Source organism: Lissotriton vulgaris, chromosome 3_1 (genome assembly GCF_964263255.1).
Source record: "Lissotriton vulgaris chromosome 3_1, aLisVul1.2, whole genome shotgun sequence".
In the NCBI taxonomy this organism is placed as follows: domain Eukaryota; kingdom Metazoa; phylum Chordata; class Amphibia; order Caudata; family Salamandridae; genus Lissotriton; species Lissotriton vulgaris.
The window spans coordinates 1574748770-1574776154 of record NC_141689.1 but is presented as its reverse complement, the minus strand read 5'-3'; the positions used below and the strand labels follow the sequence as shown (position 1 = coordinate 1574776154).

The 27385-nt window shown below is 42.1% G+C and overlaps 1 protein-coding gene across 2 annotated transcripts in view; it reads right to left on the bottom strand.

The window, feature by feature from the left end:
• ECPAS (Ecm29 proteasome adaptor and scaffold) overlaps positions 1–27385 on the bottom strand; it is a 780178-nt gene that overhangs the window by 682351 nt on the left and 70442 nt on the right. For both annotated transcript variants that reach the window (XM_086962068.1, XM_086962067.1), the window contains exons 3-6: positions 23382–23498; positions 10508–10626; positions 8281–8430; positions 3526–3697 (exon numbers count right to left, since the gene is read on the bottom strand). In XM_086962068.1, the coding sequence (XP_086818194.1) occupies positions 3526–3697; positions 8281–8430; positions 10508–10626; positions 23382–23498 (558 nt within the window). The remainder of the gene's footprint in view (positions 1–3525; positions 3698–8280; positions 8431–10507; positions 10627–23381; positions 23499–27385) is intronic.

Sequence of the window (27385 nt, the reverse complement as noted above, 5' to 3'; positions counted from 1 at the left end):
GAAGGGTTAAGCTTATATTCGGACAAGGAGTGTGGGGTATAGGATTGCAACTTTTCCAAGAGAAAAATACCAGCCATCTGTTCGCATTTTAAGATTCTGCAAAGACCCAGATATGATCCATAACTATAACTTTGTATGAAATAGTCTGTATTATAACATGGCCTTTCAGTTGGTTTACTAGATCAGTCAGCGCCAATGTTCATTAGGTCATCTGTAGAACACTTTTTCTAATATTTTTACTGAAAGAGGCATTAAAATACCAGTCAAGATGGTATAAAAGAGGCTAGGTGGCAACCCCGGTACACAGTCAAAATATCGAGTAGGAAATATCGACCTACCATAATATCGAGTATGAAATATCGAAGGAGCATAATATCGAAGTCAAGAATATCGTAGGACAGAATATCGACCCTAAGGTAAGTAATATCGAAATTCTTTATATCGATGTTAGTAATATCGAAGTTAGTAATATCGATAGCATATATATCGATGTTACTAATTTCGATGACACTAATATCGATATTTGTATTATTTTATAGTTTTTTATTATGTATGTGTTATATGTTTAACTTAAGTATTTAAAATAATTACTATTATATGTGTATTAATTTTATATAATAATAAAATAATTTATAAGAAAATTGTATGTTTTAGTACCGGAGCGGGTTGTGGGTTTATAGGGGAATAGGGTGGGAAGTAATTTAATTATGGTAAATTGATTATTAATTAGTAGGATTTATTAATAAATTATAATTAATTGGTAATTATTTGTTAATAATTGGAAAATAATTTTAATTAATTTATTAATTGATATATATGTTCTGTAGCGGGTTGTGGGTTTATAGGGGAATAGGGTGGGAAGTAATGTAATTATGGTAAGTTGATTAATAATTAGTAGGATTTATTAATTAATTATAATTAATTGCTAATTATTTTTAATTAATTGGAAAAAAAATTCAATTAATTGATTAATTGATATATATGTTCTGTAGCGGGAAGTGGGTTTATAGGGGAATAGGGTGGGAAGTAATTTAATTATGGTTAATTAAATAATAATTAGTAGAAATTATAACATAAATTTAATTAATTGGTAAATAATTTTAATTAATAGTTAATTAATTTTAAGTATTTGCTAATTAATTTTCATTAATTCATAAATGGATAAATGTGTTATGTTGTGGGTAGTGGTTTTATAGGGAAATATGGTGGGAAGTAATGTAAATTTAATTAATTATGTATTAAAAATAATTGTATTGTTAATAATATAATTGTTAATTAATTATTAATTGGTCATAAAATATTATTAAATGGTATTATTTAAAATTTATTTTAGGTTAAATATATTTCGCTAAGCATGTATTTTATAATTATGTATAGGTATTGTATATGGTTTATATTTATTTAATAGTTTATATTTTTATAATTACAAAAATCTTTCATTTATAAGTATGTTATTTTAACCCTTATACTATCCAACACTTTCCCTACTGTTGCACTCTCTGAAGTTGGAATAGTAATTTTTACCCCTACGCTATCCAATGCTTTCCCTACTATTGCACTCTCTGGAGTGGGAATAGTAATTTTTACCCCTACGGCATCCAACGCTTTCCCTACTGTTGCACTCTCTGGAGTGGGAATAGTAATTTTTACCCCACGCTATCCAACGCTTTCCCTACTGTTGCACTCTCTGGAGTGGGAATAGTTATTTTTACTCCTACGCTATCCCACGCTTTCCCTACTGTTGCACTCTCTGGAGTGGGAATAGTAATTTATACTACTACGCTATCCAACGCTTTCCCTACTGTTGCACTCTCTGGAGTGGGAATAGTAATTTTTACCCCTACGCTATCCAACGCTTTCCCTACTGTTCAACTCTCTGGAGTGGGAATAGTAATGTTTACCCCTACGCTATCCAACGCTTTCCCTACTGTTGCACTCTCTGGAGTGGGAATAGTAATTTTTACCCCTACGCTATCCAATGCTTTCCCTACTATTGCACTCTCTGGAGTGGGAATAGTAATTTTTACCCCTACGGCATCCAACGCTTTCCCTACTGTTGCACTCTCTGGAGTGGGAATAGTAATTTTTACCCCTACGCTATCCAATGCTTTCCCTACTGTTGCACTCTCTGGAGTGGGAATAGTAATATTTACCCCTACGCTATCCAATGCTTTCCCTACTGTTGCACTCTCTGGAGTGGGAATAGTAATTTTTACCCCTACGCTATCCAACGCTTTCCCTACTGTTGCACTCTCTGGAGTGGGAATAGTAATTTATACTACTACACTATCCAACGCTTTCCCTACTGTTGCACTCTCTGGAGTGGGAATAGTAATTTTTACCCCTACGCTATCCAACGCTTTCCCTACTGTTGCACTCTCTGGAGTGGGAATAGTAATTTTTACTCATACGCTATCCAACGCTTTCCCTACTGGTGCACTCTCTGGAGTGGCAATAGTAATTTTTACCCCTACGCTATCCAACGCTTTCCCTACTGTTGCACTATCTGGAGTGGGAATAGTAATTTTTACCCTTACGCTATCCAACGTTTTATATAATTAATTGTACGAAATTAAATGTTTATTTTATTTTTTATATTAGTTACATTTTATTTGTTAGTTTTATGTTTGTAAATCTATTAGTAATTTAGAATATATTTTATTAATTTATAAATTAGTAAAATAATGATTAATACTTATTGTTCAGTACATATATATTATATATTTACTGTATATATTTAATTAATGTATTATTAATATATATGTATTATTTATTGATTTTAAACATTATTAGATACTTTTAACTATGTAGATTTTATTTATTAGCGTTATATACTTTATTTTACATTTATATATTAAAAGGAAAAAAAACGATATTTATAACATCGATATTTTTTACATCTATATTATTTTTTCGATATTTTTGTACTTACCATGTTGTAGATAGGATGTCGATATTCTTGCCATCGATATTGTTGACTCGATATTCCTGTAGGTCGATATTTAGGAGGTCGAAATTCTGTCAGTGATCCGGCAACCCGAGCGGGGGTTTTAAAATTCTGGCATACTACATTTATTCAGAGTAGATTTATGTTCTTTGTTTCAGGAGCTTATGTACCAGGAAAAAATCCCACTAATTCAAAGTTAGATGGTGCTTACAGTAGATGAATTTTAAAAACAGGACATCAGTCACAAGTCTGTTGTAGTTTCAAATGAACTAAAAATCCCTATTCATTAGCTTTCCTTTGTATTGATAAGCATAATACGTTTTGGAAACTCTTACAAACCCTTCACAAATTATCCAAACTATTAGACCGTAATGGGGTTACAGAACTAACATTTCCGTTCAGAAAGTGTTAGTCAGGAAATGCACAAGGCTTACTTACACAAGGCTTTATATTCCTTTAAGAAACGGACAAGTCAACAAACAAAGGAAAAGCATTTTTAAAGCATGCACTTTATATTATTATATTAACTTTTAATGTGATATAGAGTCATGTAGAGTTCAGGGGGGGGGGGGCATTACCTGTTCCAGCTCTTCAGCAGTCCATGGACTTTCGCCAATAACTCGTTTTGCAGCTTGGAAACTCAAACCAGGAGGTGGCTGGGGGATTCCTAATCCTCCAGTCGCGCTAGATTGTGGGGAACCTTGTGTTGACGGTGTATTCTGTCGATTGTAACTTTCAGGTAGGACAAATCTAAAACACAAAATAAAATTATAAATTCTTGTTTAATTTATGGATTGCCGGTTAGTACAAATACTCGTTGATTCCCAAGGATTGAACCCCTGCTTCCCCAAGCTCAGCATTTAGATATTTCGGTACATATACAAAACTTTAACGTGTTGTTTCCCCAACAAAGCAGAATCAATGTTAGACATTCCCTTTCAACAATAAAAGTGATGATTTTGGGGCAGATGAATTGTGGCTTCCTGTTAATTAATAAAAAAATTAAAAAATACATCAGTCGGTCAGTCTACAGCTTACCTGAACTGACTGGCAACTGTTTTTAGTCATATATAATTAAGACGCTCCCAGCATCGAGTCAAACTGCTTATCCATCACTGCTCCTCCGCAATGGCGGAGGAGCGTCGCCCCACTGCCTCAGAGCCAGCAGCAAAAAAAAAAACATTTCAATGTTGTTTTGTTTTATTTTCAAGCCGCTGGCTCCGACAGCGTTTACAGGAAGGGGCAGGCCGAGGCATGGGAGGGGAGGAGTAGTGCTAGGTGCACTCACTATGTGCTCATGTGTGTTTTGCCGGCCTTTTCAGCCAGTTGATATCAATTCATTTTTGAGAAATTGCCCCATCCTGAGCAAAACCAAATATTTATTTCATTTTAAAAGCTAGTGAGATTGATGGACTGTTTGATTTCAATCAAGAGTACAATGATGATTCTCACGATGGAGAACTAGGATTACAAGAAACATTTCCTTCATTACGGATCTACAGCAATACAAGAACACTGGTCTGACAGTGAAAGCTCAGGCCCATAAGGTGCAGCAGTTAGTGAGAAGACTCATTTGAGATGGGATCAGGCTAGTTCAGTCAAAAAACTACTTTTCAGGGCATGATCAACTTGGATTTCTCACCCCTAGTCTGAATCAAAACATTCAGTAAAGGTGCAACATGACCTCCAGGAGGCTACGCTGCAAATCATGGATTAGGAACATTGTTCAGCATGGCTGTAGGGCTAGATCGTCTCCAACTGGAATGAACCGTTGGTCTCCATGTTAGGGACTTCATCTCATTACTAATGCTTTAAAAATTCATGCACGCAAAGGCCTTGCGTGAGTATTTGAAAACTGAATTTTGAAGCATTTTAAAACACTCCTTTAAACTATCCTCCTCCCCCATTTAAATGTTATGTTCGGTCTACTTCTTCTATATTTGTACTACTGGAAGCAAGATTGTCTAAAGCTTGGATTGGAAAAAAATTCAAGTCCAGGCAGTTTCAAAGAGGGGATGGTAAAGCACGGTGAGGCTGCACCATAACACCTCCAGGCGGGAGGAAGGTGTGTACTCCACAGGGTGGAAGGGTGCACCGAAGATCAGGTGGCATACTGAGATGGGGGTCAGGTTTTGTCCAAGGAAGGAAGGGATGCAGAGACTGAAAGAGTGGCAGTGTTGCAGTAGTGGGGACAGAGCACTAGAGAGACATGAAGGCAAGAACTGTAGGGGGAAGGTATGATATCAGACGATCGAAAAGGACACAAAGGTCAAAAGAGTGGAGATGGATGCCAAGGCTTCACAAAGCTCCAAATTCAGCAAGGTGACGGAGTGGGAAAGCTTTAAAAATCGTGACTAGTTTGATTATTTTGGTCACTATTAAATCAAACACCGGAAAGGAGGAAGAACAGGTGAGAAAGTAACATCTAGTTGGGCTTTTCAGGCAAAATGCATGTAATAATTAATTGGTTCTTTTTTTCTAATTATGCGTCACAGTTCTGTATGCATTGGTTAACAGCCACAAAAATGAAACATGACAGAGATGCTTATTTATACAAATTCATTCAATATGCCCTCTTCCTAAAGTCTACCTTAGAACAACACGGCAAGTCAAGCACCGTGCTTGGGAGTTGACTGAAGAAGGGAGTTTTTTTGTTAGATTAGTTTTTTGGCCAGTTCCAGAATAGCCCAATTACGGATTGTGATATATCTCCCCATCATAGATGCATGAGAAAGGGAGCTGATAAATTCAGCCATGAAATATCATGGGTGTCAGTTGTAATTGTTTATGGTTGATGAGGCTCGTCGGGTGCAGTAATGTGAAAGTTCTAGGTGGAGGTACGCTTTACTGCGTCTGGGCTAAGGGCATTCTCGCTCAGTGGGCGTTTGCAATAGGTGTTTATGGTTGATGAGGTTCGTCGGGTGCAGTAATGTGAAAGTTCTAGGTGGAGGTACGCTTTACTGCGTCTGGGCTAAGGGCATTCTCGCTCAATGGGCGTTTGCAATAGGTGGTGAAATTGTTTAAAATTGATTAGATCATCAACTGTTCTTTACGAGACTCCGGGTGTTTGTGGATATATATATAGATATATATATATATATATATATATATATATATATATATATATATATATATATATATATATATATATATATATAAACAAAAGGAGTTAAAAGAACAGCTCTGGCAGAGTCTGCACCTAATTCACACACACTTATCTTACGATTTGAAACGTAGAGCATAAGAGAGTTTTCCAAACTCGGGATTGCGAGGTGTCAAAAGGTGCCTATATCTATATAGAGAGGATATCTTTATTAGTGTTATGGTACAGTCAGTCATTATGCTCAGCAGAAGTTTCCTGTGTATAAAGCAGTCTTATAAGCTGTTAAACTCCACACCTTAGAACCTGGCTGTCAAAACATCGCCGACCTAGGGAACTCGCAGTAACGAGTAGAGATTACGTGATCTACTGCCAGAAAATAGGGGCTACTTGCAAAGAGGAATACAATTCGTATATTTTGTGATCCATGCCACCCAATAACCACAACACTACAGACCTCTACCTGTTTCCAAAGGACATCAAGGTCTTCAAGCACACAACAGCCAATCAACAGTGTACAAACGGTCTTCACGGATGTCCAGTACTATGTAGTAAACTCAAAGCACATTTCTACAGCTCATTCGCCCACAAATAATCTCCAGCGTCAACTGAGGAAATCTCAGCAATCCATTGAATATAATCCTTAGCTTTAAATCGACTTAAAGGGAGAATCCCGCTCCCCCTCACTTTTGCTATCCAGTAAATTCCAGCACCATTCACTCCTCCAACGTCACCAGAAATAAACCTATAATAGACAAAGCAAAAAAATCCCCCTTATAACCATATTTTAGTGAAAATTAAAATACACTTTGGAACAGAATCACAAAAAAGGTTTTGAAATTTCTGAGCTGAGATGTATTCCTATACAGGGGTATGAAAACAATCTCTATGTACAGAGAAAGGTAGTAAAATACCGGTGCATTTGCACCTTTAAGCTCAGAAATCTCTATAATCTAGATCACCCCCACAAGCCGTGTGGACAGGGAAGTCAACTGAATTCAGGCATCACTGACCTGGCAACACCAACGCATTAAACTACATCAGCCACAGACAACAACACCTCCTGCAGTATTTAATCTTTGATAACACCACACGAAAATGGAGCCAGCCACAGAGCTGGAGCAAGAGCTAGACGGAATCCCAGAAACAGGTGAAGCTACTGGATATTGCCACACACGGTTGTGAATTGGTGAAGCTTGGTAGAAGCTCCTGAAACTACACTCTGCCTTGGCTGCAGAATTGTTGGGGAGCCACAAGGATGGTAGACTCAATGCACAGTGAAGAAAAAAAAATGTAGTTCAGGGAATAAAGTGGGAGGATTGATTGGGAGGATACCAGTGAGAACTTTTCAAACTGAATTTTGCTGGAGCCTGGGTCAACCAGGCACTGTGCAGAGAAAAATCCAAACACAGTTCCACCCTCATGCACCCAAGTACTGATAAAACATCTAATTGCATAAATGTAAAAAGGAGTAGTAAAATAAGTTTAACGTACACAAAACTAACTTGACAGAGAAGTACATGCACACAAGCACAGGCAGTCAAGCCATACATACAAATCACAAGACAACCATAAAGTGAGATTTAAAAGCAGGGTGGCCAGGGTGACAGACATCCACATCGAACAGCTACCCTCGAGAATGCACCAAACCAAAGAATGCATGCATAAAGTACAGCAGGCAGACAAACGTGCAGAGGAAGCGAAAACCCAGGAGTAGTCCAACATAAGACGGCAAGTATAGATTCATGAAAAGGTATGCATGCTCCAGCATCCACAGGCAAACCAAAAGGGTGGACTTCTATATGCATTTGACGGCTGGCAAGACCATGTGTAAACACTATTTAGTATACAGACAGTGAAATGTGATTATAAAATGTAACTCGCTTCGATATTTACAGCTTCATTGCAAGAGATTTAGACTTATTGAACATTATGAAACATATTCAGTCACCATTTGCTACATTGCTGCAAGAATCCAGGAACAACTTTCTCCAATTTCACTGCAAGTCACAGGTCCAAGAAATCCATCCATAGAAAGTATTCAATTGCAGGTCAAAAAATATATATACACACAACAAGATTAGATGATGGAAAATCCTAAATTATTTCCTATAAACAAAGCTTTAAAAAGCCTTAAACTACAAACATCACACGTCTCCTCTAAGAGACAACTACTACACAAAGCATCTTGACGTCTATGCAGAATCTTGTAGAGCATTTTACTTCCACTTACCCATAAGGCATTAGGAGAACATCCAACATAAAATCCAACAGTAGCTGCACAGTCTTTGGTTTCTCCGCAAGATTAAAAGGGGCGCCAACCTTGGACGGTTCAGCCGGATATTTCATATGAAAAAGGGTGGGTATGAGAAGATGCATGAGACTGTGGAGAAACAAGTGCAATTATTGAAACATTGACAACAAGAGTAAGCAATCCAACTACATATGCTCATCTCCTCCTCCTTTAACATCAGCACAATAGCATACGCCAACGACACTCAACTAGTTCTAGTTTTGGATGAAGACCCGGGAAAAGCCAAACAGGCCCTGAAAGAGTGTCTGACGGCGGCCTTTGCCGGGATGAATAACAACCACCTTAAATGTAATACTGCCAAAACGGAAATCTTGCCGTTTGGTCAAAACAATCTTTTTGGTCCCTTGTACGTGTTGGCCAAAAGAGGCAGAAGCCCCGCCCAATACCATCGTGGCAGCGCAAAACCTAGGAATTAAATTTGATGAGACCCTCTCTTTTAAACAGCAGGCTAGGGAAGTTGCTGGCTCATGCTTTAACATCATTAAGGTCCTTAGGAAATTTTTTGATCTCCTGCTCTTATCAGCCAGACGCACTGTCGCAGTGGCGCTGATCACATCCAGACTGGATTAGTGCAAAAGCTTATATGCAGGGGCAAATAAATCTGCCCTACATAGACTGCAGATGGTCCAGCACGCGGCAGCAAGACTGGCAAGAAAATCTTCGGCCTCTGCTGCGTTGGATGCGCTCCATTGGCTTCCTATTCAGAAACGCATCCTGTTCAAGGTCCTAATGATCACCTTTAGGGCCTTCCACAAGCATGGCCCAAGGTACCTGTATAAAAATTTCAACCGATACCATCCCACTCGAGCACTTAGATCCGCAACAGCCAATCTGATGATTGTCCCAAAATTCAGACTGGCAACAAAAGGAGGAAAATCCTTGGCAGTAATAGGGGCCAAGGCGTTGAACAAACTACCCCATAAACTTCGTGCAACCACTTCTGAATAGGAGTTTAGGAAATCCCTAAAAACATGGATTTATAGCCTGGCGGACTCAGTCTGTAAAACATTTGTTTAAAACCTTTACCGGATGACTGAGAACAACAAATACTACCATCTTTTAGCATATGAATCTAAGCGCCAAGATTATCATATATCATATCATATCATCTTCGAGAGGCAACAAAAAACTTGTGTTTGAGCAAGGTAACAATATAGATCAACAAAATGCAAGACAAAATGCAAGACAAAATGATCCTCTGCTAGAGTATGTTCTTTTATTTGTCTTCCTTGCTTATATTGATCTATATTATTACATTGCTCAAACAAAAGTTGTTTGTTGCCTCTCGGTAGGACTTTGACTAAATGTTGGCTTGTCGTACCAGGTGGGCAACTGTTTTGCTATTTACATACAGTGATTACATCAGGTAGTGCAGCACCAAATTTCCTGGCTGCCAAAATCTGTTCATAGTACATTAACTACTCTGTGTTACTATGCTATCTAAGAAAGTTGCTCTAATAACATCCTCTTGCATGTGCCTTTTCGCCCCTACTTTCTCCCTTTATCACGGTTATTCAGTCTTCCACTTTCTTTCCCTTTGTGTTTGTTTCTCTTTTGTTCTGAGGGAAAATTCGGAGGTAAATAGAAGTGCTGGTTCCTAAAAATGAGTGTCAGTGGGCCCCACATGCAACCACCAGCTCCAATTAAGCACTGGCCACAAATCACATCAACTTTGGCCAAGATATAAAGAGGAGAACTTGGTCTTGCTGCTAGGCAGCACATAATGTTATTTTGAGGAAATTTTGTTAACTTAAAACTGTATGTGGTTGTCATCATGGAATATAAAGCAGGTATACCAAGTAAAAAAAGACATATTAGAAAGATGAAACTACAAGCATAATACCATTAGCAATATTACAAGACTGGAAACAAAGCATTCCAAAACATCCAGACACGCAGCTGGGTGCCTGCGGTTTACACTTAACATTTCCGATAAGCGATCACGACAGTACACCACTTTAGTTTTGTAATGTATATTAAGTAGTGCAAGATGACTACAGGTAAAAGCACAACACTGTCTGATGCTCTTGACATGAGAAACTTTAGTTAAACTCTTCATTATATTAAAAGGTGTGTGACAATCTCAGGCCAAATGGCTCCATCTATGAAGTCACCCCGCTTAGCAAGGGATTTCAGTGTAACATACCTATCTTGCTGTGGTTGAGGCCTGCCTTCCATTGCAGTCAGGAGAGTTGGAGCCAGTTCACATTGTTTTTCCACTGGTAAACGGGGGTAGCCCATCTTTATGTAAATTATCGTAAAATTCTAAAAGTAAAAAGATAAAATCAGTAAAATCAACTTTAATAGCGATAGATCACGTATATTCCAATCCAAGTGTAGCACTACACAAATGATATGAACAGTCTTCATTACATTTTTATTAATAATAATCAAAAAGAAAGTCATGAAAAAGCTTTAGGTGAGACTAGACATCAGCTTCCTAGAAAATATGATGCAGAGGGGCAAAGGAGGCAGTCTTTCTACCTCAGGTGACGGGCACATTGGGAGGTTTTGCTCCAACTTGCCAGCGCAGAAATACCACTAGACCCTTGCAAACGATTTAAAAAATTAAAAAAAATGTAAATAGGCTGGTTCCTGGCCTGTTCTGGCATCCAGCTTCCAGTCCAGAACTCCAAAATTGTTTTTCTAGCCCTTAAAACTGAACTGGCCCTCATGGGAAGTGTTAAGAAAATTAGATTTCTTTGGTCATAGTTTTGACATATGAGCCTGCATGGTAGAAGAACAATCTGGTGCCTAGATGCAGGACCCAATGTGAAAACAGGCAGGTGCCCCCACACAATCCATTTCTCATTCAAGTTTCCAAAAATGTCTCCCAGGTTTGTTGGTTGGTTTTCAGGAGCACTTTATATACCACAAATGACTTAATTTGAAGGAAAAGTATTCAAATTTCCATGTTACATTGTGGGAACTTTCTTATCGTTGGCAGCGCCCATTTTAACAGATGAACTGTGGGAAAGCTTAAAAGGTAGGAAGGACTTCTGTTAATTCTTGTGGATTTCAGAACTTTTTCCTCTAAGAAAAAATGAGGAAATTCTGTGGTTTTACCCGAAGTTTGAGGTTTGTAGGGCATTCTCAGTAAGAAAAATAGTGGTTTGAGCAATCCTCACTACTCAGGACTTTCAAACGTGCCTGCTGTTCAAAAATGCCTAGACTAGTTAGGTTATTTTACTTGTCTGCCAACCCCAAGCTCAAATACTGCAGACACTCAGTCCCAAGAAGCAATGTAATGCAAAGCAAACTTGGATGGTTCCACGCTGTGTTTTTGGCCATTTCCTGTTCCATGCAACAGTTACACACATATATGTGGGGTATTTTTTGTTTCTTTTGACAGAAATGTAAGAAACAAGGATAGGAGGATATTTGGTATTAAGTATCGAATTTAATTTCATTTTAGACTTCCAAATATAAATCTGTGTGGACTTTCAATCCCCTTAGGTTAGGATTACCTTAAATTCAGAAAGCTACTGATAACGAATAGTTTACCAGTCGGAGTAGTTTTGAAGCTTGAAGACTTTCTGGATGCACTATGCTGTGCATTATTCCGCGGTCTAGTGGTTGGGTCCGGAATCTTAGTATGGTGTCCTTCTTGCGACGTCGGCACGCTTCCCCCGGAAGCTTCCACCTTTGGGCGCCATCTTCGGATTCTTTCTTTTTTTTTCTTAATTGTGTCATGTTTGTTTATCCTTTTCCAATCTTTTCAATGTCCTTCTTTCTTTAAAGGAACTTTAATTTTGTCTCTTAAAAAGTCTGATTGTATACTGTCCTTGTATTCTCTCCTCCTGTCTCATCTTTCTGGCGGAGGTGGGAGGGTTCGCTAGCAAATCCAGAAAGTCTTCAAGCTGCAAAACTAGGCCAACAGGTAAGAAACTATTAGTTTTGCAGCGTGAATCTTTCTGGATTCACTATGCTGTGCATAGACTTTGTAGCGGTTTGTTATGTTTGTGGAGGCTGGGTGGAAGATGATCATTGGTTGTTGAGTATATGTTGTAGCACTTTTTGTCCTACTTGTGCTTCCTTGTTCATTTGTATATCCAAGCAGTAGTGCTTAGTGAACGTGTGCACTGAAGCCCATGTTGCCACCAGGCAGATGTCTTGGATGGGTGTGTTTGCCAGGAAGGCCATTGTTGCTCCCTTTTTCCTGGTAGTGTGGGCTTTTGCCCCTCCTGCTTGTGGCAGAATTGTATAGTTTGTGCTATCCATCGTGCAATGGTGCCTTTTGTTACTGGTCTTCCCAGGAAACTGCTTGTGAAGGATAGAAGGAACTGCTTTGTTTCCCTGTGCGCTTTAGTTCTTTCCATGTAATGCATTACAGCCCTTCTAGTGTCCAGAGTGTGCAGTGATCTCTCCGCGCTTGTGGATGGTTTCTGAAAGAAACTTGGTATCTGTATTGTTTGGTTCATGTGAAACCTTGACACGACCTTTGGCATAAAGTGTGGGTCAGTTCTTATTACCACCCTGTCATTGTGTTTTTGAATGTAGGGATCCTGTAGCGTCAACGCTTGTAGCTCGCTTACCCTGCGTAGCGAGGCAATTTCTACCAGAAAGGCTCTCTTCATTGTGAGCATCTGTAGTGAGGCCTAGTGGATGGGTTCGAAAGGCGCTTTCATAAGCACGGTTAGAACTATATTAAGGTTCCATGCTGGTGGCGGCATCCTTTTTGGGGGGGCTATCCTTTTAGCCCCTTCTAGGAATGTCTTTACTACTTGGGATGTAAAGAAGCTCTTTCCCGTCTCTCCTCTTGTGTAGGCTACTACCGTTGCTAAGTGTACTCTCAGCGAGGTAGAGCTCATTTGTTTTTAGCAGGTCTGTTTAATATTTTAGCACAGTTCATTCCTTGGTTATTTTCTTGTGTAGTTTTTCACTGATGCACCATTGTATGAATGTTTTCCATTTCGCCACATAGCACCTCCGTGTGGTAGGTCTCCTTGCCTCCCGTTGCACCCGCAGTGTGCTCTCTGGGAGTTTTAGGTGTGCAAACTCTAAGTCTTCAGGAGCCAGGCAGCTAGGCAGAGGATCTCTGGCTGAAGTACCTCCCAGTTTTGAATGGAGAGCAATTCTTTTCTTTTTGCGAACTTGTATGATGGTGCCTGCGCCATTTCCACTATTTGTGAGAACCAGGACTCCCTAGCCCACTGTGGTGCCACCAGAATCAGTGTCATGTTGCTGGTTCTGCATTTACTGAGTACCCTGTGTCTCAGTGGTATCGGGGGAAAAGCGTAGGAAAATGTTTTTGACCAGCTTATCCATAGGGCATTCCCCTGGGACTGTTCCCCTGGTTGCGAAGTATTGGTATTTTGCCTTCTGGTGTGTTGCAAATAGGTCTATTTTCTGTGTCACCCACTTCTTGAATAGCTTTTGCGTTTCCTGTGCATTGAGCTCCCACTCGTGGGATGCTGATGTCTGTCTGCTGAGCCTGTCCGCTTCCACATTGTCCTTTCCTGGTAGGTATATTGCCAGGAGGTCTATTTCTAGTGGGATGGCCCATCTCCATATCTCCTGCGCTAAGTTGGATAGTGCAGCTGATTGTGTTCCTCCCAGTTTGTTGATGTAGGACATCGTTGTTGTGTTGTCGGTTTGTATCAACACTCTCTGCTTGTATAGTGGTTTCTGGAAGGCTTTCAGGGCAGGGAACACGTTCCAGGTAGTAGATGTGCCTGATCGCATCTGTTTGAGTCCACAGACCCCTCACCTTGAGCTGGTTTGTGTGTGCTCCCCATCCCCTCTGGGATGAGTCTGTGGTGATGGTCACTATTGGGTATGGTGGTGTTAAAGGCTTCCCCCTTGTTATGTTCTCCTTGTTCCACCACACTATCTCCTCTTGCACTGCATGCGTTCCAACCCCTAGATCTTCCCAACTCCCTGTAGCTTGTGACCATTGTTGTTGGAGCCATTCCTGGAATGGTCTCATGTGGAGTCGTATATTGGGGACTAGGTGTATGCATGACGCCATCATCCCCATGATCTTGCTCGCTGTTCTCACTGTCAGAGCTTGCCCCTTCTGGTATTGACGTGTCTCCTTCATCAAGGTGAGTGTTCTCTTGTCGCTGGAGAACACTTTGCTCTGGATGGTGTTGATCTGTGCGCCCAGGAAGATCTTCAACTGTTCTGGTTCCATCGAGGATTTCCCCCAGTGTATTGAGAATTCCAGTCCTATCAGCGTCTGTGTAACCCGCTCTGCATGTAGTTGACAATGTTTGTATGAACTTGCCTTTATTAGCCAGTCGTCGAGGTAGGGGTATTGTTAAATTCAGTAAAATAATGATGATAGATCCTTGTTGTAATGTTCATGTAGTATATTTATTCTTGGATTAGATAGTCAGGTACAGCATTCAGGTAGGAATGTAATATGGTAAGAAACCCCACCGGGAGCAGATAACTTCCTGCTCAGCCTCCAGGTAACTGATAAATCCCTTGAATAGCAACAGGTAGAATCATGGATGACATCACAGAGACATGACATAGACAAGCAGACACTAACACTAAGGAGGGACAAAGAGAGAGGAAGAGCAGCATATAACACACCTCCCTCCTTTAATTGAAAAAAATGAATACGATGAAACAGAAGAAGGCAGGAGAAAGAAAGAACATAAATGCACCAGAAATAAACACCCTCTTCAACATGATGGAAATAAGAGTATCAAAGGGGAGCAGGTACAAAGGTTGTACAAGCACAGTAAGCTAACAAAAGAATGTAAGCTTAAATGAAATGAAAACTGAACATCTCAATACAAATGAGCAAAGGTACAGTATGGCTCAGTACCGTGGATAGAAAATGAAATATCAACTCCTCAAATTCGAATATTTTCTATTGTTCTAAAATAAAGCACAATAAAAATGAGCCCAACTCCTCAAAGTAAACACATGAACTCCTCAAAACATAGAGCACAGTAAAAGTGGTCCCTGACAAAACGGCTCTTCACAGAAAATGCACAACTTCTCTATCAATAGAATAAATCTGAGCCCATGCAGCTCCTCACAGTAAGTAACAGAAAATCACCAATAAAACTGAGCCCTGCAGCTCCTCACAGTAAATAGATGAACTCCTCTAACCATAGAGCACTATAAGTGGCTCATCTGAAATGACAATAAAATTGAGCCCCTATGGCTTCTAATAGCAAGCACATGAACACCTCTAACAATAGAGCACTATAAAGTGGTTCATAACAGAAATAAACATCAATATTGAGCATCACTCTAGCTCATCATCACTAAGAATGAAAACAAATTGGAGCACCTCAACATAGTTGAGCACATAAATGACCCCAATAAGCATAACGCCTACAAATCATCACCAAAATGAAAGCAAATGAGCACCTCAACAAAGGTTGAGCACAAACGTGGCTCCAGTAAAGTAGGCAATAATAGAATAAATTATTTCAAAATGTATCACTTGCAAATCCACACAGAAAAGAACATGTAACAGCATACATACATAACCTAGAAACAGAGTTCTAAGCATTGAGCATATAAATAGATATTTAGCACACCACAGTACTTAGAAGAAATGCACTCAAGGGTAAATTACAGCGCAAACTACACATTGCATAAATTAGGAAATATGCAAAATTGTTCACAACATCTTCTTGTCTTTGGTTGCAATGATGATCTCTTTAAATTCACTGAAGTTCCTTTTCTTTTAAATGGGTCCTTTTTTTACCTCGTCGCCAGTGTTAAATTCAGTAAAAAAATGATGATAGATCCTTGTTGTAATGTTCATGTAGTATATTTATTCTTGGATTAGATAGTCAGGTACAGCATTCAGGTAGGAATGTAATATGGTAAGAACCCCCACCGGGAGCAGATAACTTCCTGCTCAGCCTCCAGGTAACTGATAAATCCCTTGAATAGCAACAGGTAGAATCATGGATGACATCACAGAGACATGACATAGACAAGCAGACACTAACACTAAGGAGGGACAAAGAGAGAGGAAGAGCAGCATATAACACATATACATGAATCCCTGCTCTCTGTAGGTGCGCAGCTACCGCTGCCAGGCATTTGGGGAAGACCCTTGGTGCGGACTTTAGTCCGAAGGCTAGGGCTGTGAACTGGTAGTGCGCTTTGTTGATGGCAAATCTTAGTAGATGCTTGTGTTGTCTGTTCATGGGAATGTGTAGGTAGGCATCTTTGAGGTCTATGGTGGACATAAAGTCTCCGTCCCTTATCTGAGGAATAACCTCCTGTAGGGATGTCATCTTGACTTTTTGAGTCTTTATGTATTGGTTTAGGAACCATAGGTCCAGGATGGGTCTTAACGTTTCGTCCACCTTTGGTACGAGGAAGTAGTTTGAGTACACTCCCTTGTTTCTTTCTTTGAACGGTACTGTTTCTATCGCCTCCTTGTGGAGGAGTTCTTGTGCTTCCTGTAGGAGGAGCGTAAGTTCTTTTGCTGAGCGCGCCTTGCTTTTTGGTTTCCTGTTTGGAGGTTTCTTTTCCAGTTCTATGCAGTACCCGAACTGTATGATGTTCAGTATCCATTTGTCTGTTGTTATTTTCTTCCACTCTTGGAAGAAGTGTTTTAGTCTGCGTCCTACTGGTGTTATATGTTCATTGATCTCTGATTGGAGTAAAACTTTTTTGGTTATTTTGTTGTGCCCCTCCCCTAGAGTTATTGTGTGGGTGGGCACATTTGGTGGAGCGAAGTCACTTTGAGGTGGGTTGCTGGCACCCTCTTCTTGTTTGTCCTCGTCCATTCGCCCTCCCGCAAAAGGACTGGGCCCCTAGGCTGGTATTGCCAGGTTTGCTGTTGCTGACCCTGCTGCACTTTATTGTTGCCCTGGTAGTTCTGCTGGAAAGTCTGATGTGATGTTCCCGGATGGTTTCCCCCTCTTCCGTTTGGTCTCCGTGTTGGGGTGCCCCTTCTCATACCTCTGAACTGCAACGCCCCCATGGACCTTGCAGTTTCATTTTCCTTCTTCAGCTGCATCAGTTTCTCATCTACTGCCGCTCTGAACAGTGTTTCTCCATTGAAGGGTGTGTTTAGAATATTATTCTAGACTTCCAGCTTGAAGCCTGAGATCCTCAGCCACGCATGCCTTCTTTCTGTTACCCCAATCATCATGAGCTTGCTGGATGCGTCTGCCGCATCCAGGGCTGATTTGAGGCATGAGTTTGCCGTGTTCTTGCCTTCCTCCACAATGTGAGCTGCTCTCTGTTGGTATTGTTAAGGGAGGTGTTAGAGTAGCTGTCCAACCTTCTCCCAATGCTGGTATGTATGCCTGTTGAGTAGGGCATTCTAGTTGGCACTGCGCCAGTGGATTGCTGCATTCCTCTATTTTTCTTCCAGTGAGGTCTATCCTCTTACTTTCCTTTTCTGGAGGTGGGCCTGAGTTTGTTGGAATGTTGGCCCTTTTTTCTGGCGGTTGCTGCAATGGAGTCAGCCGTGACGGATCCCTGGATGTATGGTGGGTCCTTAGAGGAATGTTTATACTTCTTCTCTGTCCTTGGTGTGACAGATCTGCAGCTTGATGGTTCCTTGAATGCTTCCCTTCCCTGGTCCAGGACACTTGGGAGCATGGGGAGGAATTGACTTCTGGTTTGAGTGGGGAGCAGGGTCTCTAAAAGGGAGCAGGCTTTTGGTTTCTCTTCCTCCAGTTTCACCCCATATGCTGCTGCCGCAATTTTGATGACCATATTGTAGATGCCAATGTGATCTGGGGGCGAAGGCCTCGAAGGATACGTTTCTACGGCCTCTTCCGGGCTTTCGGTGTCGAGGTCCTGCCAATATAGGTCCTGTGCCACCGAGGATGCCGACCCCAAACTTGTTTGTTGGTCTTCCTTGCCTTCTCCCTCATAATAGTATAGGCCCTCTTGCTCCTGCTGTTCCTGGGGCTCCGGAGTTTTTGGTGGCTCTTCAGCGTCTAATTCCTCTTCGTAATCAACCTCGTCGATCGTCGGCGGCTTCGACGGGATGGTGAACCTTTTCATCCATTCGTCGAATTGCTTTTTCCTTTGGAGGATACTTTTCATTTCGGCCTCGAGCCTTCTCTTTTTCCTCTCCATCTCGGCGAACTGTTCGACGTCGAGGGTTTCGGCCGATCTCTTCGATGACGTCGAAGTCGAAGTTGGTTTCGGGTCCTTTTCCTTCGGCGTCGAGCGTGCCTTTTCGTGACGTGTTTCGACGACCTTGGCTTGTCTTGGGTTTTCGCAGACGTGGGAGTCCTTTTCGAAGGATCTGCTGGGCTGTTTGTCCCTGGATGCAGCTGCGTCCGTCGAATGTTTCGGTGCCAGTGCTCCTTTCGAGAACTTTGACTTTGATTTTTGAGAGTCCGACTGATTTTTCGAGAGTCTGTCGGGTTTAAGGGGTCGACATCTGTTACCTCCTTTGTAAATTTCATATCTGTCTTAATGACCATGTAGTCATCTGGTCCCTCGGCGATGTGGTCCTCTTCCCCACTGGAGAGGCCCAAGTCCCGGAGCGACGGGGGTGGAGCTTGGCCTTGCATGTTGTAGTTGGCTCTCCTCGTTCTTTCACTTACCCTGAGTGTCTTCGGGGTGAATGCCGAGCAGGCGCTGCAATCCTTGTATAGGTAAGTGATTAGATGTGTGTGTGTAGATCTAGGAATCACTGAGTGGGTTTTTAGAAACTTGTATTGGTGTGTCAATAGACTCAAATATGGTACTCTGTATTTTACAGTGAGTGATGAAAAGTTATACTAGTGTATGATGAGGTGTATTAGATGGTCACGTGGATGAGTGATGTGATGAGTGATGTCATGAGTGATGTCATTTGAGATGTCATCTGAGATGTCATCAGTGATGTCACTGACCAGGTTATAAATGATGTCATATGTGACATCATCAGCAGTGGATTGCAGGTGTGCTAGTTAAACTTAGTACAACTAACTATAACGGAGGAATTTCAATGGTTTTGTACTAGTGAAATGTCCAGCTGACTATAACACCCCTAAAACCTATGGTTTTTTCAGTGTGTGTAATATATATATACCCTTTACTGAAGAAGCCGGTTGTACTGTGACTGGACTGCAGGCAAGAGTTCGAATGCACAATAAATGGACTTTTATTAAGCTTCCTGTGGCCTTTCTCAATTGTGCTTCCTGACTGTGTGTGTATATATATACACACACACACACACACACACACATACATACACACACACATACATTATATACATACACTAAAAAAACGGAATGTTACAGGAGACGTTATAGTTATTCTCAGGTTTCATTCATACTAAACCAGTGGTATTCAGCAGTTATAGTTAGCTAAGCTAACTATAACTTGCGCCTCCGCAATGCACTGCTTATGACCTCACATTTTACATCACTCATGACATGGTCAGTGACATCACTAATGAAATCATTCATGACATATAAAATGTCATCATCCCCAAAAATAGCTCATGCTTCCATTCACACCCCCAGAGAACCTTTCATACACACTCCCATTCAACTACTCACAAACCCATTCACAGACCCATACCAGTACTCACACACCCACTCACTGATTCATAGATCTATACCCACATCCACTCACCTCTGTGGCCTGGCCTCTTCATAGGGGACCAAAGGGGAGCCTCAAGGCCCCAGCGGTCACTGCCGGCTCCCAGTCTCCGGCGGAAGCCGACATTGCTTTGGGATCCAGGGAGCTGCTGACATGCAGCTCCCTGGATCTCAAAGCAATGACCGTTTCCCTGCTCGCTTCACAGCGGGCAGGGACATAGACACTGCTCCGCTTTCAGCAAGCAAGAGCCTTTTTGCTCTAGCTTGTTAAAAGCAGAGCAGGTTGGCAGGCTATAGCAAACTGCAATGTCCCTGGGGTGGGCACCCAAGGACATTGCTGGACCGGCCCTGGGGGTGGAGGTCTCTGGGCCATCCAGGACTCCACGAGAGAGGGGCCGGTGCGGCCCCTTCTCCTTCCTTGACTAGGAGCCGGCCCCAGGGAGGTGGCAGTCCCCTGGTCCAAGAAAGGCCTGGGAGGGGGCCCCCCTCCCATCCCAGAGTTTGGCCCACAGGGAGGTGATAGCCGCCGGGGGGAGGTCTGAGCCGCCCCCAACCCAAATATTTAAAGCCCCTCTGAGGTGGTGCTCTCCGGGTCTATGATAATCCCTCGGAGGGGGCCCCATGCGCCCCCTCCTACATTTCCATAATGCCACCAAGACGTGGCCTGCCCGGGGCCTATAGTAAAGGAAGCGCGGGAGTCAGCGCTTTGTTTTTTAAACAATTTGCCACAGATTCTCTGATGCACCCTCGAGTCCTTATACAAATAAAAAATACAGGCGTTTTACTCCCGGCAGAGCCCCTGAGGGACCCCCCCACACACACACACCTGATCTGGGGGGGGGGGGGTCAGGAAATTTTTACCCTGCCATTTTTACTTTTTTTCTGGGACTCTGCTTCAAGCAGAGTCCCAAAATGCCTGCAACACTTCCTGGTTGAAGTGTTGACAGCCAATCAAATTTTAAGAGGGTTCGAGAGTCCACTGCAAGGACTCTCGTCCCCAGATATCTATGTTTTTTAAAGAAAGAGATCTCAAAAACTACTTAACTGATTTACACCAAAGCACTCTTTCTGGGCCAATATCAAGCTTTCTGCCAAATTTGGTGTAATTCCGTTTAGCAGTTCGACCTTTAATTGTATTTTTAAAAAAATTAAACATCCACAAGGACTTAACCAAGTTTTGGGACCACCCCCTTTTTTCTCGCCCCTGCTTGAAGGATCTCCCCGAACCTTTTAACACAGCAGGTGAACCAAAATGGGGACGTTTTGTGGAGATTTGTCAAGCAGCGCCAAAGTTAGTTGCAAAACAAAAAATACATTTCCTATAGAAACTTTGGTCTTAACTATAACTACCTACTGCCTCAGTTCTTTCGTTGAACACTCCCAGGTTTTGGACTCCCAACACGCCGGTTTTAGACCCGCACATTCCACGGAGTCTGTTATTCTTACTGTCATGGACGTACTTAGAGGGGGCTGATAAGGGCATTACCCAGGCCCTGGTTCTCCTGGACCCCTAAGTGCGCTGGGGATGCCCAGACGTGGGTCCCAGGCACTCCACACCACTGGAATCAAGCTAGCCGGGCTGATGAGAGGTGTCACCTCGAAACCGGTCCGGTCCTCGGATGCTTGATTCCGTTCTGGGAAGGACATGGCTTTTGTAGTTCGGACTGGACTGTTCCCATGGGGCACAGGGTCAGAGCTGATTTGCATATCGCCATTGTCTAACCCAGGGTGGTGTGAAGTGCAAAAAAACGATGGATTTGGGCCCAGATCTTTGGACTGGGTTGAGTGTGTGACATTGATCCACATTCGGTCCATCACCTGTTGTGTTTGCATATTCCGCCCTAAGTGCGCTGGGGATGCCAGACGTGGGTCCCAGGCACTCCACACCACTGGAGTCAAGCTAGCCGGGCTGATGAGAGGTGTTACCTCGAAACCGGTCCGGTCCTCGGATGCTTGATTCCGTTCTGGGAAGGACATGGCTTTTGTAGTTCGGACTGGACTGTTCCCATGGGGCACAGGGTCAGAGCTGATTTGCATATCGCCATTGTCTAACCCAGGGTGGTGTGGAGTGCAAAAAAACGATGGATTTGGGCCCAGATCTTTGGACTGGGTTGAGTGTGTGACATTGATCCTCATTCGGTCCATCACCTGTTGTGTTTGCATATTCTGCCCTAAGTGCGCTGGGGATGCCCAGACGTGGGTCCCAGGCACTCCACACCACTGGAGTCAAGCTAGCCGGGCTGATGAGGTGTTACCTCGAAACCGGTCCAGTCCTCGGATGCTTGATTCCGTTCGGGGAAGGACATGGCTTTTGTAGTTCGGACTGGACTGTTCCCATGGGGACAGGGTCAGAGCTGATTTGCATATCGCCATTGTCTAACCCAGGGTGGTGTGGAGTGCAAAAAACGATGGATTTGGGCCCAGATCTTTGGACTGGGTTGAGTGTGTGGCATTGATCCACATTCGGTCCATCACCTGTTGTGTTTGCAAACTCATTGTATGTTGGCATCCCTGCGTACCAACTGAGACGCCTTCAATTGGTTCAAAACCAAGCTGCTAGGTTGATTTTTCATCAACCAAAGTGGCATCACGTTAGACCACTTAAGAAAAGCCTCCACTGGCTTCCAGTGATCAAGTGCTGTGCCTTTAAGTTGGGGTGCACCATTTTTAAAGCTCTTCATGGCAATAGTCCAGCTTTTATTTCAGCTAGACGTCAACGCTACACTCCTTCTCGAGACCATAGGTCCTCCCACCTGAACCTATTGGCAACCCCCTCCTTTAAACGCAAAAAGGACAGTGGTTCAAGGTTTGCAGTTTTGGCCCCACAATTCTGGAACTCCCTCCTGGTGGAGATAAGGTCTTTGACTTCTCCTGCGCAGTTCAGAAAACAGCTCAAGACCTGGTTGTTCTCCCAGGCATATGACGCCTAAGCTATCTCCCTGCCGCTGTCTCCCCGTGACTCTTGTGCCATGAAACCGTTTGGTGTACGTGCGCGTAATAAATGTTTTTAACATAACATACCATAACTGACAACCGCCAGTACGATATAGATATATATATATATATATATATATATATATAGATATATAATGCAAAGCATTTCTAGTGGGAAGAGGGAAGACAAGGGGGACATTCTACCAAAAATAACCTTACACCTTCATGACAACTTCGAAAGACATGGACTGCAATATTCATACAATGCCCTCCTTTTCTAGCATATTTACTATACAAAAACTTCTTTTGAGTCACTAAAAAGCAAAGTAATACAGACAAGACACCCACAGGTATAAGTGTGCTATATAAATTGCAATAAGATAACATAACAGTCTTCTAATGAGTTATTGCAGGCTCAACCTGCAAGGAAGTTACACGAGTGAGGGTTTTATTCCTAACAGACATGATCTTTCGGCAAGCAAGCAGAAAATGCCAAGCCAACCTCCAGGAAAGAAACAAGACAAACTGCAAAAGTTAATAAACAACAAAAATAAGCATCATGCTCCTCTACATGCAAATATGAAGAAGAATACAGCTCACCGTGACAAACGACACAGCTGCGGGATCCTGGTACTGGACAAGCAATGTTTCCACTGGCAGCTGAATTTTTGAGCGACTTTTAATACGCTTATTTAGGTGGACCAAAAGCTCCATGACCTGGAATAAAACAGAATTTTATGAACCTTATAAAACATTGCCCATTTGATGAACAACAAACAACTAGGCTAAGTGCAATCAGGAATTCTTTGTTTAGAGCTAATGGGCTTGCACCCTATGTTCTACATTTAGGAGTTTTTATGAGTTTAGTTGCCGTTTTAATTAGGCCAGTGGTTTTTAACTTACTGTACAGGGACCCCTGGGGTTCCGCAAAGCCTTCTCAGGGGGTCCACGACTGCTTAAAAAATTAAATATTAACAGATTAATGAAGTGTATGTCGATAAAGAACTAAAATGTAAAATGTAAAATTTTCAATAAAATGTGAAGGAACTAGAAATTGGAGGCTAAATATTAGGTTCATATCCTCAGATTGATTTGTGGGAGCTGTTCAAATGCATCAAACAGAATATAGTTTGGACGATGAGTGGCCTCAATTGAATTTATAAAAGCGCCACCCTTCCCTTTAAAATTATGTTTTTTGTTTTTTTTAAATAGTTTGTGAATTAAATAAAATATTTCATCATTTAGGTGTCTGTTTGATGAATGATTGTTTATGTATTTTTGCATATGGATTTGAAGTACAAATAATCGAAAATGTTAGCCGAGATCAATGCCTTCCAATAATGGTCATTGGTGTCCCCCGTGTTCCACTGCTTTTGCTACACATCACTTATTAGCTCTTCAGCAAACAAGGGGAGATACTAGTGTTCAACTTGCAAAAAGAACACCTGCGTGTTATCAAATTTTTTAAAATTGAACGGAGGCAATGGAAAATAGTCATTTGATCAGGTTCACACAATGAAAGCTAGTTGGGAAGCCAAGTCTAGTATTTGGATATCCTAGTTCCACTCGCCACAACCATTAAAAGCCACTCATAGTGCGGAAACTATTTTTGCTGCTTAGATATCTGTTTTAGATTCAAAATGCTGTGACCTTTCGTTTTGGCTTCAGTGGAGATCCCAGAACACTTGAAAGAATCAAACTTTTCTTTGAAGCATCAGAAAGTCATAAAAATCAGATTAGATCAATCATCATAATATCGGAGGTACAAAAGTGATAGATAGTATAATTCAATCTACCATGGGAAGATGGGAGTTTCTTATAGTTAATTTCCTAAAGTATTATGGCCAGAGAAATGCTGCCCCAGGTAAACAACGTTCCTATCTTAACCAATTAATCTTAGAATATGCAGTGAATGCACACCAAAGCAGTGCATGTAATATTTGAGGAGTCTCGTAATGCAGTGTAGTCCATCGATCACAAGAGTATCCAGTTCTAGGGTACTTCAGGTTAGTTATTCTACTTGTGGAAGACTGTACTGTCACCAAGTAAAAAGATAGCTTTGCCAGGGACCTAATATACTTTAGGATAGACCTATTCAGTTATAACATCTAAATAAGCCTTTATTCAGTAAGGGGTCACAATGTCAGCAGTTACAGCAGTGGTTCTGAACCTGTGGTTCATGGACCCCTGAGGGTCCGTGGCACCTATCCAGTGAGTCACAAGACATATGACCTTTAAACCATAATATTTGTAAATAATCATAAGAATTTTGAGATTAAAAACCCTTACACATGTTTCCTCAAGTAACAAACAATACCTACTTGAAGTCAACTGTACAGTCTTCCAAATGTAATTGATATATGTACTAATATGATCAATAAAGATAGGTTTGAAAAACTAATCATAAGCATTTTTAAAAGAATTTCAGTAAGTGGACTGCTAGTTCAGGACAGATCATATCTGAATGCGAGCTGTTACTGTTTGTATTTAAAGCACACTCCGATCTGAACTAGCAAGCAACTTCTGACTAAAACCAATTTTGAATTGCTCATTCTTTTCAAGAGAAATCATACGTATCAGCACACTTAGAGAGGCAGAGATCAAAGCAGACCGTGATCTACACATTTACACAGTCTACCTAAAGGTCCTTCCAGGCCGCAGAGTCTCCCATCATCTGTTTTACATGCAAGACACTTAGCTACTCTAAGAACCTTTACTTCTTGTATTGAAATGGCGTACATCTGTACTTTTCAACACAAGTTAAATACTTCTACAGGCAGAGTAGGAATCATACACTATGGCATAATAAGCACCATTGTCTTCTAGATTTTATGCAATCACGATCACTGCCACCTTTTGACGCAAAGACCCTGCAATATCCCCAGCTTGGTCTATACCAAGCTCAATTGCTGCCCTGTGTCTGCCTTAGGCCAGTTGTTAAGAAAGAGGGGTGGCTAGTGCGTAGGGAAGTGGCGCCCTAGGGGATAAGTCCACACAATAATATGTTTAGTGGTGTGTCAATTGCAAGTAACAGTGCTTACAAAGCACCCCTCCTCTCTGATAAGCGGTCAGAGACCGGCAAACAGTATACATGTAATCTCCCAGCACATGCATATAGATTCCATATAAAATATACACAAGTGTGAATTGTTCTATTCTTTGTCGTTTGTTCTTTATTGTTCTCCTGTTCACGAATATTACTTCATACTCTAACGCACAGATTCCTTAGCCAACGAACGTACCATTGCACCAAAGGGAGAGTTATACCGCAGCTTCCTGCGGGCTACGGGGAAGTTACCACTCTCGTTCCCGCCGTCGGCATACTCGCTAAAGGCAACACGGCAACTGAATCACATACCAGGCAGAAGGGTGGTGACTTCCCCGTATAAGGGGACCACTAATAATACGCAAAACTGCACATTATTAGAAAGACAGAGGAACCGTGTGAGGATCCTAAGGATTTATGCTTGAAATCTTAACACTGAAAGATTCAGGACGGAATTACAACCGACAGGGAGATAAGAATGATAGTGGATTTAGCCGTGAGGAAGTCGCGGGATAACTCTCCCTTTGGTGCGATCGAAACCTGTGTTTGCTAAGGAATCTGTGCATTTGAGTATGAAGTAATATTCCTGAACAGGAGAACAATAAAGAACAAAAGAACAATTCACACTTGTGTATATTTTGTATTGAATCCAGTGCTTTAAATGGGCCGGTACTCACCGGTACTGAGTAGCGGCACTTTCTAAATTTATCACTTTGAGTACCGGCACTTCTCTTCTTCAAAAGGAGAGTACCGGTACTCATAAAAAGGTAGCCTCGTGGCTGTGCTGGTGAGCCGGAGTGGGACATGTCACTGGCAGCCGAGGCGCCGCTTCTGCAGCCCTCTCCCACCCATCAGAGCCCCAGCTGAGCTATTCAGCAGGGCTCTTTTGGATAATGTCCGGTGCTCGCCATCATGCTGTGCTTGAAAGAGGTGCGTCGGGATTCATTTTACCTGCTAGTGTACGCGTGTGATTTTCAAAGCGCCGCACTTCAGGTAGTGACAAGTGAAAAGTAAGTCAGTGCAGTGTAACACTTTGAACATAAATGTTACCAGACAGAAGGGCGGTGGAATCTCACACGTCCTTTCTCTTGATGTGAGTGTTAATGCCCAGACAATGCGATCGAAGAGGCCCCTGGAGCGCTAATCTGTTTTCTGCATTGAGGCGCCTGCCTTCCTAACGCCAAATGCCTCCATTGGCCGGTCTGCTTCTTATATGCCAATGCTGTGGCAGGATGTTTCCTTTCCTGCCTGCCAGCCGGGCCCCAGTGCACCCATGAAATTCCCCTGCTGCCTGGAGTTGAAGGAGGAAGCCGGTGTTTGAGAATCAATCACCCGCTCACCTCCTCCTGTTATTGCTGTGCCCAGTAGAGCCCGACTTCTGCCCAGACTCACCACGCCATCGTGAGTCTCATAGTGGGATCTGGTGGCACAGGCAGAGACACTGCAGCAGGGCTCGCTGTCTGACTCTCTGAAGAAGAGACAGGCTAGCGATCCCCGCGGTGCCAGGCAGCAGCTCCTCGGTGGATCGTTCAGACAGCAGTAAAGAGATCATTTAATA